Source organism: Empidonax traillii, unplaced genomic scaffold (assembly GCF_003031625.1).
Source record: "Empidonax traillii isolate 1590-97213 ecotype Southwest subspecies unplaced genomic scaffold, ASM303162v1 scaffold520:size1094406, whole genome shotgun sequence".
NCBI classification, from domain to species: Eukaryota; Metazoa; Chordata; class Aves; order Passeriformes; family Tyrannidae; genus Empidonax; species Empidonax traillii.
Genome location: NW_020955713.1, coordinates 219,297 through 232,946, shown reverse-complemented (window position 1 = coordinate 232,946; position 13,650 = coordinate 219,297). Strand labels below are relative to the sequence as shown.

Below are 13,650 nucleotides of genomic sequence, written 5' to 3'. Positions count from 1 at the left end.
GACACAAAATCCCACTCCCTCAGCCTGGTGGAGTCTACTTGGTGCTGCTCCAGCCTAGGATCACAGGAGCAGCTTGGGATTTCAGAGTGCTTGTAAATGGAGTCTCCTCTAGAGCAGGGGCAGGCTCAGGGAGAACACCAGCGACTGGGAGATGATGTGCTTGGGGATGCCAAGGGTTTGGCATCTGCTCACCTCTGCAGAAGCATCACTCAGCCCCTCCTGTCCCTCCCTTTCCCCTTGGCATTGAACCTGGAGCAGGACAAGGCTCTGGAAGCCCATTGTGATGCCCTCAGGGCTGCAGAAGATGTGCAGGTGTGCTGCCTGTATTCCGGGGCTCCACGCTGGCGGCCCCAAAGCAGCAGCAGCAGGGTGGGTGTGAGTTGAGGCTGATGGGACCGTTTCCCATCATTCCTGGCTGTTGCTGGTGGGAGTGTTACCTCGTTGGGAGCAGGGTGCAGCGAGGTGCTTGCTGTTCAAGCAGGGAGAATGCTGCCACGGGGTCCCTGTGGACCCTGGTCCGCAGAGGTTCCTTGTCCCCCAGTCTGTGACATGGGGCTGCTGACACTGTCCCTTGGCCTTGAAGAAGCTGGAGATTGCCTCTGTTGGCCGAGCCAGATCTCAGTGCCCACCAGCTGCAGCTGGGAGCCAAGATGTGAGCCACAATGTCCTCGGGGACAGGAGTTGGTGGCATGTGGCATCTGCCTGACCAAATCTGCTGAAGCACAAAGCAGTCACTTCCAGCTGCTCTCTCTTGGTGGAATGGCATGGGCCAGCACTGCTGCAGGATGCAGGGCCAGACCGGTGGCCCTGACCGTGCCACCTGCTCCATCCCCAGCAGTGACGTGATGTGGCCAGCGTCCCCCCACTCCCAGCTTACGGGGTCAGTATTGCAGAGAGCCCCACTCTGCTGCCTCCACACGTGGGAAGGGGCTTGACTGCTGCGTTTTTTGGGGGCAGGAGCACAGTGGTGACGTGAGCAGCTGCTGGCAGTGGTGGGGCTCCCATGGGGACTGCCTGAGCAGTGGTGCCAGCTGTGCCCAGGAGCAGAGATTGCTCCAGGACCGCAGCTCAGCCACCAGCACAGTGTCTGACTCGCAGTCATGGTGTAACCCCTGTGGGCAGGGTGTGTCACCCGTGGCTGCTGTGTGCAAAAGGAGTGGTGCCAGGGCTTGGTACCCCAAGCATCCAGCCTGCCATTGGCTGTGTTACTGCAGCTATTGGCAGTCAGGCTGTGACCACCTTGCTTGCCTCAGGGGCAACATCCCTGGGCACAGGCAGTGGAGCTGGGGCATTGGGGTGCCTCAGCAACCCCTGTTCCTACCTGCTGCTGGACAGGCTGTGAGCAGGGGGAAGTGAGTCCTCAGGGGATGGAGTGTGGTGGGGAGCATCCCATCAGCCTGCCTGCCCAATACCTGCCTGTCTGCCTGCCCAAGGCCTGCTCCAGAGTGCTCCTTCAGAGCCAGGAGCAATTTGTAGAGCCAGGAGGAAGCCCCAGACAGTGCCAGCTGGCAGAGGAATTGCTGGGAGGGCCAGCAGGTTGCAGGCAGGGCCCACAGCAGCTCCCACATCACCTGGCTGGAGGAGAAGGATGAGGAAGAGGAGGAGAGTGACCTTGGAGTGGAGCTGGCAGACACAACACCACTGCAGGCCCCATGGGGGTTGCTGCCACTGCTGGGGCTCTGTCACACCCTCGCCATGGCCTTTCCTCAGCCACAGTCATGTGCCAGTGTGCAGGGGCTCAGTGTGGGAGGGAGACCTGCATCCCTGTTCCCCAGACACCCCAATATACCCCCATGCCCTGGCTTAGGGCCGTTGTCCCACCAGGGGCATATCCTGCTGCCATAGGGGCACTGGACCCCAGTGGTCCCAGGCAGGTTGCTGTGGTGGGCAGGTGTTACTGGTGCAGGGATTGTGAGCACTCACACCAGTGCTCAGCACTACTTAATTGTCTTCTTACATTCACTTTTATCTCTCTGTCTGCGGCAGTGATGCATTGAGGGCAGTCCCTGCTTCCCAGCCACCCAAATGTCCTCCTTGGGTTTGTTTTTGTTTCTTTTTCACCTGTGTGTTTTGGCACGAATGTGGAAGAGCTGCTTTGCTCAGGCTGTGACTGCCAGCAGCTCCAGGCCCTGCCCAGGCACCCCCTGTCACAAATATTCTGCTGTCCTTGGGGATGGGGGATTGTGCTCAGCTTTCCCCCACGGATAACACATCCAGGGGCCATGGACACACCTTGCAGTTCGCACACCCGCATTTCCTCCTGGGCACAGGTCTGTTCCCATTTACGTGTGTCCCTAGCTTATGCCCACCCATACCTGTGCTGGCTGCAGGGTGTCCAGTGCACCTGCTGGCCTTGGGCTCAGCTCCTGTCTGGGATCCTGCCTGCAGGGAGCCACTCACCTCCTCCAGCACTGGCAGCTCGGCACAGCCCTCAGCTTGGTTTAAGGAGTTACCTCAGCTGGGCTGGGCTGGGCTCACTGCCCACCTGCACAGGAGCTGCGTGCCATGGCAGGGGAGTGACACAAGTTGGGGCATCCCCCTCCTCCCAGTACCCCATGTCATTGCTCGCTCCTCTGGTCTGTACCATCCCACAGACAGGTCTGTGCTGCCCTTGCATCCCCGTCCTTCAGGATCCCAGCTTGAATCCCTCCTGACCGTCCCACCTGTGGGCTGGCCTTGTTGGGCTGCACTGATGCCAAGCAGGGGTTGTGGTTGGGGTGGGGGCATCCCAAATTCTCCCAGGTTTGACATCAGCCTCACAAGTGCAGAGACAAGGTGGGGCAGCTGCAGTGGGCATGCTGGCACTGGTAAGGGTGGGTGGCATGGTGGTGACACAGCCACAACTGGGTGGAATGTGCTGGGGCACAGTCAGGACCCATGTTCTGTGCCAGTCCCAGTACCTGCCTTTGGGTGAACCCGTGCCCAGGGCACTGGGGAGCCAAGGGGTGGTGGGAAGGGTCGGGTACACCCCAACATGGGAGCTGGACCCCACCACCTGCCTGCTTGAGAATGGACAGATGGCACCTACCCCCCCGGGCATGTGTGGGTGTGCAGGGCTGGGGCAGCATGGGGGGCAAGGTGTGACAACCCCCCAGGGTGACAGTGGTCAGGGCTGGAGATGCCCCCGTGGCACCTGAGTTCTGGCACATGCAGCACTCAGTCCCTGTCATGTAGCGTGGCACTGAGGTGCCCACTCCCACCAGCACAAGGCTCTCACTGCTGGGCTTTGAGGTGGGCTCAGAGAGTGGCAAAGCTCCATGGGCCCCCTCAGCCCACAGGGTGCCCACGCAGTGATGCCAGCTCACCATCCACTGACTGGTGACACATGGGGAGCTCTGAATTGCAGCCTGTGACAGCTGGGCAAGCACAGCTCATTCCTCAAACAGAGATAACAGGCTTCGCTGGGATCCAGGCTAGGCTTTATTTATTTACCTGGTTGCTGGACTCTGGCTTGGGGCTTGTGTTCTGGCTTGTGCCCCCATAGCCCCTCCCACTCCCCAGGGTGGCTCTGAGGGTGTTGTAGAGGTCTGGCACTGCAGGGTGACTTTACTCTGGGGTGGCTTACTCTGCTAGTCACCAGCTTTTGGCAGCACCTGTTTTGGGGAAAAATGTGTCCATGAACCTGTGACACAGGCAGGGGTGCTCTGTGTCCCTCCCAGTGACCCACGGGGCTGTGGCATGTCCCCAGCCTGGGGCTGTGCAGTGCCACAACTTCCTCCTGCCCCGCATGTTTAAACAGAACGGCCTTGAGAGTAACCCCAGAGAGGTGCAGCCAGTAACCAAGGCCAATTTCTGTGCTTGACCACCTGATTATTTTCCCATTAAGCACTAATTGCCCCAAGCCACCTGGCTGAGGCCCACGGCAACCCCAGGGAGCACACCCAGCTCCCATGGGCAGAGTGGGCTCTGCCTCCCACCTTGAATGAACACCCTCCAGGTTGCTGTGCCTGGTGTGGGGTTCAGCCAGCCCTAAAACTGCAGCTGCTGCAGGAGAAACCTCTACAGTGAGGGCAGCTCGGCCCTTGACACTGCCAGCTGGGAGGAGAAGTGATGAGTGCCTCGGGGGGTGCAGTAGGGAGCAGGCTGGGGGCCATTAGGTGCGGTTGCACCCTCTGGTGAGCAGTTTGATGGTGAAATATGGCCATGCAGAGGGATGGGTTGCTGTGGGTGGCATATCCCACTCATGGCTTTGGGGTGACATCCCTCCTTGTGCCCTTACTGAGGGAGCAGAACTGTCATGATTCATGTCTTGGCTGTTCTACCTTGTTGCAGGACTCTCCAGTGCGCACAGGGTGGTGCCTCCCTTGGCCCCGCTGTGCTGCAGCAATGGGGATCAGGACAGCCCTGTTGGGGTGCCCCTCCTCTTGGGGTGCTCAGTGCCAGGACTGCCTCCCAGTGTTGCCATCCCCGGGGTGCGGGACAGGCGGGTGTGTTGCTGGTGCCAGTGTGGGTGGCGAGGGCTGGCAGGGCTGGCTCGGGGTGCGTGGGCTGGTGCTGGGAGCCAGCTCCTGCCGTGACTCATCGCCAGGCCGGGGGCGGCCGCCTGGCCCTGCTCCCACTGCGGCCCCACAGTCCTGCTGCCTTCCCAGTGCTGCCTGCAGGAACACTGTAAGCATGGCCACCCGTGGCAAGGTGAGGGGCAGGGTAGGGCAGCTGTGTGCTGTGCCCCCATCCAGCTCTGCCTCCCTATGCACTCCCTATTCAGCTGCACCCCTCCTCCAGCTGTGCCCCCTCTAGCTGCACAGCCCCATCCAGCTGTGCTATCGCTGCCTCCCATCCAGCTGTGCCCAGCCTGAGTGCTGGGCATACTAAGGGGAACCTGGTTCTGTACTGCCACCAGCTCGTGAGGGAGGGACACTCATGCTCGTGCTGTGGCGGGACTATTCTCAAAGAACAGTATCGAACTTTGTTGCCTTCCTTCATTCAGTGCTATTCTGTTGTTTTTCCAAGCCTTCTTTAAATAATGTGCGACTTAAAAATGTATGTTATTTAAATCTCTTACTGAGACAAGGCACTGCAGTAAGGAAAGAGGGATGGCTCGTCCCTTCCAGGCCCCCAGTGTGTCCCTGCAGCCCCCTGCTGAAGGTGACACCTGAATCCTGGCCCTACATGTCACTGTCCTGTCTGGTCACAGTTCCTCCCTCCAGCTCTGCACATGGTTTGCCACCATCACCCAGTCCAGGACTCAGCTTTGTATAGGACACAGGGACTCTGTGTCCCCCCAGGAGGTCCTGCTGGCCCGAGCCTGGCTGGGGTGATGAACCAGGGTGCTCCCAGCCATGACAGCACTGCCATGGCATGATGTGTCGGGTGAGGTGGAGCCTGAGGGCTCATGCCTGTTCCCAGGGAGTGGAGATGCCCCATGACACTGCGAGGGAGGTTTGGGGTGAGGTGCTGGGAAGGATTAACTCCCTCTGCTTCCCCTGGGCAACGCTGAAGGAATGGAATCCTAATTGCCAGTGCTAGTGCTGACCTGTCACAGCCCCACTGAGGCTTTGGGGCATTGATTTGGGACTATTGGTTTGACAGTCACCACGTGAGCTTCAGTCTGTGCTGGTTGGATTTCAGTCCCTGTGTGGGGCAGGCTGGGGTAGGAGACCCTGGTCACTGCCAGCTCTGTGGGGCTCAGGGTGTCCTGTAGCACAGCCTGCCATGAGATGGTGACAACCCTGAGGCTGGGGACCTGTATGGGAGTATGGACACTGGCTGCCCTTCCCTGAGGCAGCAAACTTGCAGGTCATGGAATCACAGACTATCTCAAGTTGGAAGGGACCCTTAAAGATCATTGAGTCCAACTCCTCGATCATTAAGCTTGTGATTAATTGCAGCTGGTAATAGCTTTCTGGAGGCAAAGCAGGGCCAAGGGGTGGCTCTGGTGAAGGCTGTCCATACCTGGGAGCTGCAGCGGGAGCATCCCAAGGCAGCTGGATCCCATTCCAAGAGGCCATGGACAGACCTGGAGGCACATTTGACCCCTCCCCTCCTCCTGAGCTCTTTTCTCCTGTCCCCACAGCAGTGTCCTGTCCCCGGAGCCTGGACTGTGCCCTGCAGCGCCGAGAGTTCTGCCCACCGGGGTCAGGTGCCTGTGGGCCCTGCCTGCCCCCCTTCCAGGAGGACGACCACGGGCGCTGTGTCCAGAAGCAGTTCTCACCCAGTGGTAGGTTCACCCACCCTGCAGCAGTGCCTTCACCCCCTGCCTGCACACCTGCCCCTCACCTGTGCAGCTGTGGGAGGTTCTGTGCCTCAGGGCAGCACCCCATCCTCTGCTCTCTCCTCTCCATGGCAGCTGTATCCCTGTGGGGATGGCTGCTCTGCTCCCTCTCACCCCGCTCACCGCAGCTGGAGGCTGGTTTTGGGGTTGGCAAGGACCCCACTCTGCTCCACATGCATCCTCCTTGGGTGACTGTGTGTGACCTGGCCAGCACCTCGTGGTCCCAGGACCGCTGGGTACAGGAGGGGGCCAGGCGGCTTCCGGGGCTCTCTGGGGTCTTGCCTGGCTGTTCCTGGGTGCAGGCTCTGCAGGAGCAGGGAGGCAGTTTTCAGCACACAGAGCTGTGACTTGTGCTAACCCTGTGGTCGAGACAAACGGGTGCCCACGGCCTCATCTGTCCCAGGGCTGAGTTGAGACACTGGCCTGTGGTTCAGGGCTGCTGCCTCCTCCTTGGGTGATGCCCAGCACCCGTGCCAGGAGGGCTGGGGTCGGCAGCCCCAGGCAGGACTGTGCCTGCCTGTGCACCAGGGTGCCAAAGGCTTTGCAGGGTATTATTCCTGGATCCTTTCCCGAGGGATATGAGGGGCTGTGACCGCCTGGATGGCTGCACTGTGCCAGTGGGCATAGAGACAGGCAGGCATGGTCACCCATCCCACTGCTGCTGCAGTAGGTGGAGGGTGCTCCTGGTGCAGCCATGGCACTTGTGCCCCAGTTCGGCTGCAAAGACAGTGCCAGGCACAGGCATTTTTTAGCATGACCCTCAACTCTTCATACTGCTTGGAAAGCTGTGGCAGAGCTGTTTCTCTGCCCCCTTGTCGTGGGGTTTTATGCAGGTTCAACACACAGGTGAATTAAGACCATAATTAGGGTTCCACACAATTTTTTTTCCTATAACTATAGTGGAGCAACCTCTGTGTCTGGGGAAGAGGCCAGGACTGGCCATGCCCTTGGGCTGCTCCTGGTGTGTTCTGGAGACCATCTGGATGCAGGGTGGCAGCTCTGGAGCACCTCTGAACCACCTCCTGCTGCAGAGCATATTAGCATCTCCCCCTAGCCTGCTCTTCTCCATCTACTGTTCGCTCCTGCTGCCCCCAAAAGCCGACTGCTAAGGGGGTCCCAAGTCCTGGGGAGCTTCCAAAAACATGCAGGGTGGCTTGTCCTGTGCCAGGCAGGATGTGCTAATCACTGACCCAGAGAGGCAGCTCCCCTGGCATTTGAGTTCCATGCAGACATGGAGGGGTCCTCTGGGTTTTAGGGGATTGCTTTATGTTCTTGAGCACATTCGCGGTCCTGTCAGAGGGCAGCCAGAGCTGCTCTTTGCCCACAGCTCAGCCTGGGTAGGCACATGGGGGTGTGGCAGGAGGATCAACCTGTAAATCAGAAGGGAGAACCCAAAATAAGGCCCTTTGGCTGAAATGGGAGTGACGGCTGGAGGGGTTGAGAGGGGATGGCACAGGGATGGGGTCCAGGCTTGGCATTTGACAGCAATCAGGGTCCATCCCCCTTGCCATGGGCTCCTTATCCACAAGTATCAAATGGCTTTGGTAGTTGTTCATATTTTATTTTTTAATATGAAGTCTTGGGAGCAAATTCCCCTTTCAGAAGGGCTGCACATGCGCTGGCATCTCCATAGCAACCCAAATCCTTTCTGAAGAACGCAGCCACAGTTGCATCTTCACCCAGAGAGATGCAGGACCACGGTACCATCCTCTGAGGACCCATCCTGGGAGGATAGTGACCATCTGGGTCTCTCCCAACCCCATTCTGTTGTCCCACACAATGCCACTAGCTTGTGGCAGCAAAAGTGTGGGTAAGTGAAAAAGGGGGATCCCTTCCCAAATTCCTCTATTTTAGCATCCTGAGGATACCCAGCTCCTTTTGGCAGGGAGGCACCAATTTTTTTCAATTGGGGCTTTTACATCCTGCCTGTACCTTGATCTGGCAACAGCACAGGAGAAGTCTGCAAGGATGAGGAGGGGCTGTGATAGCTGCATTTTGGGGGAGATGCAAGGCAAACAGAGGGGACTGCTGTGGCTCAAAGAAGCGTAACCCTTTAAAGGGGCTGCCCCTTTGCTATGTGGTTATGCATGATACCAGGATCCCAGCTGCTGCCGGATCCTTGGCAGGAGTGTGGGCAGGAGCTGGGGATCCTCTCCCAAGAGCAGCTTTTTGGGGTAAAAAGCATCATTTGGGGTCTCAAGAGCAATGCATGTGAGTGGTGTGTTCGTGCCACTGGTGGCAGTGTGGGGAGGTCTTGACATACCCGGCATAGACAGCGTCAGCACAGAGGTGAGATGGGATGCATAGAATCTCGATGCAGTGCATCCTACAAGCTGGCTGCCTGCACATGGCTGGTGCTGTCTTTGCACAGGGGTCTGAGCCCCCCAGAATCCCGTGCACACCATGATGCTGCATGTCTGTGCTGTGATGGATTTGAGTGATGTGCCTCGGGCTGGTGGGTCCCATCCCTGCTTCTGCTTGACCAGCAAAGACCCACCAGGCTGCAGGAAGCACTTTGGGAAAAGGGGATCTCAGCTTACATATAGGGAGGTTCCCCCTTTCCCACTTGCCAGGCTGCCAGCACCAAGGAGGGCGTCAGCCACCCTGGGGCAGGACTATAGAAATCAATGGATTTGTGCCCTCCTGTGAACGCTGTCAGCCTCAAATTTCCTCTGCCCAGGGCAGAAGTCACATTTGTCTCTCCTTGGTCCCTACTGTCCCCAAACCATCACAGTAACTGGTGAGACCTCGCCATCCTGGCTGTGCTATCCTGCTGCAGGCGGTGGTGGGACCTACCATGAGAGGGCACCCACTCCCTGCACAAGCTCTGCCTGCACCTCTGAGTGCCCAGTGCATGTCCTGTGTGTCCTGTATGCCATGTTCCTGCCCTGCGTGTGTGTGCTCAGCCATACCCTGCCTGTCCTGGTCCTCCCCAGCATGCCCAACGCACTGCAGCATCTCTGCTCCTCCTGTTCCTGGGACAGTCGGGCCGGAATTGGGGCTCAGCCTGGCCCTCTGTTCCCTGTAGCAGCTCAGGGCAAGTGTCTTACCTGAGAATCAAGCTGCCAGTACCATCTTGCCTTTCTATGTCTGTATTTATCCTCCAGGGCTTTCCACAGGGGATAACCTGAATATGGGCAAAGGGAGCAGGGATAGGGATAGGGACGGGAACAGGGATAGGACAGGGATGTCTCTGCCTTTGAAATTGAGATTAATCCTGTTAAAAGCAGGAGTGAATGTCAGAGCTGGACTCTGCTCAGTGAGCCTGAGAAGAGCAGCTCCATTCCTGCTCCACACTGTCACCCTGTGGGTGGGCACCTCCAGGCTAGAGTGGGGGTCCTGCCCGTGCCTGATGCCACAGGAGCCCTCTGCAGGCTGAATGTCCCTAGTGAGCACCCATGAGATGCCACCCATGAGATGCTGGGCCAGCCCCTGGGGATACAGGATGCTCCTTGCTGCATGGGGCACCCCTACTCCCTTCCCGAAGGGGCCGCATCCTACCGGGTGGAAATCAGCCCGTCCACTGGAGCGAGGGCTCCCACATTCTGTTGGACAGCCCAGCTGAGCCCTGCTCTGGGGTGGCTCCAGGGCCCCTGGGCTGTAAAGAACAATTTGGGGTGAAAACCAGTGTTCAGGTGTCCCCTGCCTGCGACACCCTGCTGGAGCTGCCCCTCACCCCCACGGCAGTGGGGCAGCAGTGGGGTGTCTGTCCTGGTCCAGCTCTCATCCCTCCACACTCGGGGCTACTGTGAGGCCCCGGGGGCAGGACCATGAAGCAGGTCCTGCACAGCAGGTGCTTGCACCCTGCCTGCTCCCACAGGATCTGCAGGACCTGCTGCCTCTGTCACAGGGGCAGACACAGTTGCTCCTTCAGCCTCCAGTGCTGGTGGGATGAAAATTCCTCCAAAAGCAGCGAGGACAGACACGGGTCCCAGGTCCCAGCTTTGGGAGGGCTACGTCTGAGTGGGATCAGCCTCACCACCACCTGCATTTACTGGACTGGGATGCAAGCCCCTTCTTGAGGAGGCCTGGGAGTGGGCACATGGCTGCACCCTGCAGTGCCTGCCTCACGCACACTCTCCCCCACAGGACGGACCTCCATTCCCAGCTTGGAGGCAGAAATTGATTTTCTGGCAGATGTGCTGGCCAGGCAAGAGGCTCCTCGCCACCGCCCGGTGCAGGATGGCAGACCCAGGAGTAAGTGCTCTCTCCCTACTCCCAGTGGTGCCAGGGACCCCATGGCAGCCAGATCCTGCACCCCAGGCTGGGTTGCCCTCCAGAACTGCCTGGCAGTTGCTCACAGCTCTGCCTTCTCCTGCAGCCACGCTGGTGCCCGATGGCAGCAGACAGCGCCTGGCCAGCGGGCTGAGAGAAGGACGACTGCAGCCGGGTCCCACCAGCACCGCGGCAGCCGCCACCCTCCCCACCACTGCCACGGCCCAGAAGAACCCGGTGGAGGCATCCCCCATCCCTGCAAATGACAACATGGTGCTTGGTGAGACCCCGGGGACCCATGGGAAGGGGTTTCACACCCTCTCCAGGGAAGCGTGGGCTGGTGGCATTGTGCCACTGGCTCATCTGCTGTCCCTCGGTGTCCCCTCTACCTGCACAGGGCTGATCGTGGTGTGCACAGTGGCCGGGATCTCGGCGCTGATTGTGGCAGCCGTCTGCTGGTGCAGGTGAGCCGGGGCTGCCAATGCCAACCAGTCCCTTGGTGTTCCTGTGCCTGGGCAGTGTATTCCCATGCTTCCCAGGCACGAGGGGTTGGAGGAGAGGCAGTAGCTGCCCTTACCAGTCCCCCCCAGCCATGGTGTCTGCTGGCCGGGGTAGGAGGACAGTGGTGAAACATCCCCATGCCAGGTGCAGGCTCCTGGGAGTGGGTGACACCCATTGTGGGCATCGCTGTGGCACTGGGTGCTCACACTCCCAGCACATTGTTGCCTCGTACCCAGGTCCCTTGGGATGGCTGTGCATGGGGGTGCCACCTGCCATGGGTGCCATCTCAGGGAACAGGGATAGGAGTGGGAGGACTGAACCCTTCTGACGGTCACTGACTCAGGAATGGAACCATCTGCTCCCATAGCTCCCAACTTCCTCTAGGATGGACTAGAGAAGTAATTGTCCCTGTTCTGGGCACTGGTGAGGCACCTTGAATCCTGGGGTCAGTTTTGGGCCCCTCACGACAAGAAAGACATTGAGGGGCTGGATCATGTCCAGACAAGGACAGTGGAGCTGTGGAAGGGTGTGGAGCATAAGTCTCATGAGGAGCAGGTGATGGAGCTCAAGGGGGTGGGAGGGGGAGGGGAGGGGACTCAGCCTGGAGAAAAGGAGGCCTTCTCACTCTCTACAAGTCCCTGACATAGGAGCCAGGTGGGGTTGGCTCTTCTGCCAGGTAACAAGTGACAGGACAAGAGGAAATGGCCTCAAGTTGTGTCAGGGAGGTTTAGGTTGGATATTAGAAAGGGTGGTCAGGCACTGGAAGAGGCCTGCCCAAGGAGGTGGTGGAGTCACCATCCCTGAAAATGTTCAAAAAATGTGGATGTGGCACCTGGGGACATGGTTTAGTGATGAACTTGGGAGTGCTGAGTTTCTGATGGACTTGATGACTTTAGAGGGCTTTTCCAACCTTAGTGATTCAGTGATTTCGATTCCCCTCCCCGGCAGGCTGCAGAAGGAGGTCAGGCTGGCGCAGAAAGCAGACTACTCGACCCAGCGAGTGGCCAGCCCCCTGCCCTACGACAAGATCTCGGTAAGGCACGGCCCTCCCTGTGGGGTTTTTGGTGCTCTGCTGGAGGGATTCCCACACGTGTAGGCCCCCACCAGTCAGACTGGGGCACTCCAGAGCCTGACCTCCACAGCTGTTCCTGCTCTCTCTGCAGCCCGGGGACAAGACACTGGCACAGAGCGCCCAGATGTACCACTACCAGCACCAAAAGCAGCAGATGATCTCCCTGGAGAAGTAAGCAGCCCCTTATCATCCCCCTGGGCTTCACCCCCTCTCTACGTGTTCTCTCTTTAAGATGAGACTGGATGTGGCACTTAGCGCCATGGTCCAGTAACCACAGCAGTAGTGGATCAAGGGTTGGACTCGATGATCTCAGAGGTCCTTTCCAACCCCGCTGATTCTGTGATTCTCCCCCATAGGCATAAAGAGGAGCCCAAGCTGCCGGACTCTGCATCCTCTGATGAGGAGAATGAGGATGGAGACTTCACCGTGTACGAGTGCCCTGGGCTGGCTCCGGTACGCGAGAGCAGGGCAGCTGGGGGTCTCTGGGGGTCCCTGTGCATGTGGGGGGCATCCAACATGTGCCTGGGATGTGCAGTTCCTTGTAAGGACCTTTTTCCAAATGTTCTTCATCAAACCTTGTGTACTCCAGCCCCTCTGTTTCCTCCCATTGGAGCTTTCCAGTGGGCAGGAGTGTGTGTTCTGGCACGAGGCTTTTCCCTGGGAGCAGAGAGCCAGAGCAGCCCTTGGCACACCTGACCCACCATCCCCGTGTTGCCAGGGACACGGTCACCTCAGGCTTCTGAGCACCAGGACTGGAGGGGCTCATCCTAGTGCCACCCCAGCGTCTGGAGCATGGACCTGTGACCCCTCAAAGACAGGAACGTCCTCCCTGGCTGGCAGGGGACCCCGGGGAAGGGCACCTCCTAACAGCCCTGGGTACAAAGATCACAAAGGGCTACTGAGGGGCCTTTCACATGGTAATAGCTTCGAGCCCGGCCATCAGGGCCCAGATGGAGGGCCATCATTGGGTCTTTACAGGCCCATTAAAGAGCACTTGATGGCAGGGAGGAAGGCAGTCTGGACAAGGCACCCCATTCCTGCTGGGGGGCCCATCCTGGGGTCCCCAGTCTGAGCAAGGAGCCCTATTCCTGCCAGCCAGCCTGGGAATGCTGTCCTGTGATCCCCAGCCCAGCTGTGGGGGCCCATTCCACCTGGGACCTTGGGTTTTACACATCACCCCACCCCAGCACCCCCAGCCCCACCTGTCAGGGAAGCAGCACCTTTCCAGGAGTGATGAGGGTCCCGGTGGGTGTCACCCCATCGCAGTCCTCTAGGTCAGCCCCTCCTGCCTCGTCCCTGCCACGTTGGGGTTCAGACCCAAACTCCTTGGAATGGGGCAGCTGAAACCCAACTGTTTTCTGACCTCCTGCCTTTTCCTTTTCCCATCCTCCTCCCTCCACCACGGCAGACTGGAGAAATGGAAGTGAGGAACCCGCTGTTTGACGACTCCTCCTTACACCCCTCCAACCCCAAGTCGCACCAGTAACACCCCTCCAGACTCCTGCACCCGAGCTCGCTACAGACTGTGCCTGCAGCCGGGCCCGGCGGGGCGGCCGTGCCGGAGGGGCCCCACAGCCTCTGCTGCCAGACTGTTCGACGCCTGCCCAATAAACACCCACTAACAGCTATGGGAGCGGGGATCGCCCCCGTT

At 59.2% G+C, this 13,650-nt stretch overlaps 1 protein-coding gene across 1 annotated transcript in view; it reads left to right on the top strand.

The window, feature by feature from the left end:
- NPDC1 (neural proliferation, differentiation and control 1) overlaps window positions 1-13,650 on the top strand; it is a 21,122-nt gene extending 7,472 nt beyond the window's left edge. Inside the window, exons 2-9 of the mRNA XM_027896934.1 lie at window positions 6,014-6,157; window positions 10,301-10,408; window positions 10,533-10,706; window positions 10,824-10,890; window positions 11,876-11,960; window positions 12,091-12,170; window positions 12,356-12,452; window positions 13,408-13,650. Of these exons, the coding sequence (XP_027752735.1) occupies window positions 6,014-6,157; window positions 10,301-10,408; window positions 10,533-10,706; window positions 10,824-10,890; window positions 11,876-11,960; window positions 12,091-12,170; window positions 12,356-12,452; window positions 13,408-13,485 (833 nt within the window). The 3' untranslated portion in view covers window positions 13,486-13,650. The remainder of the gene's footprint in view (window positions 1-6,013; window positions 6,158-10,300; window positions 10,409-10,532; window positions 10,707-10,823; window positions 10,891-11,875; window positions 11,961-12,090; window positions 12,171-12,355; window positions 12,453-13,407) is intronic.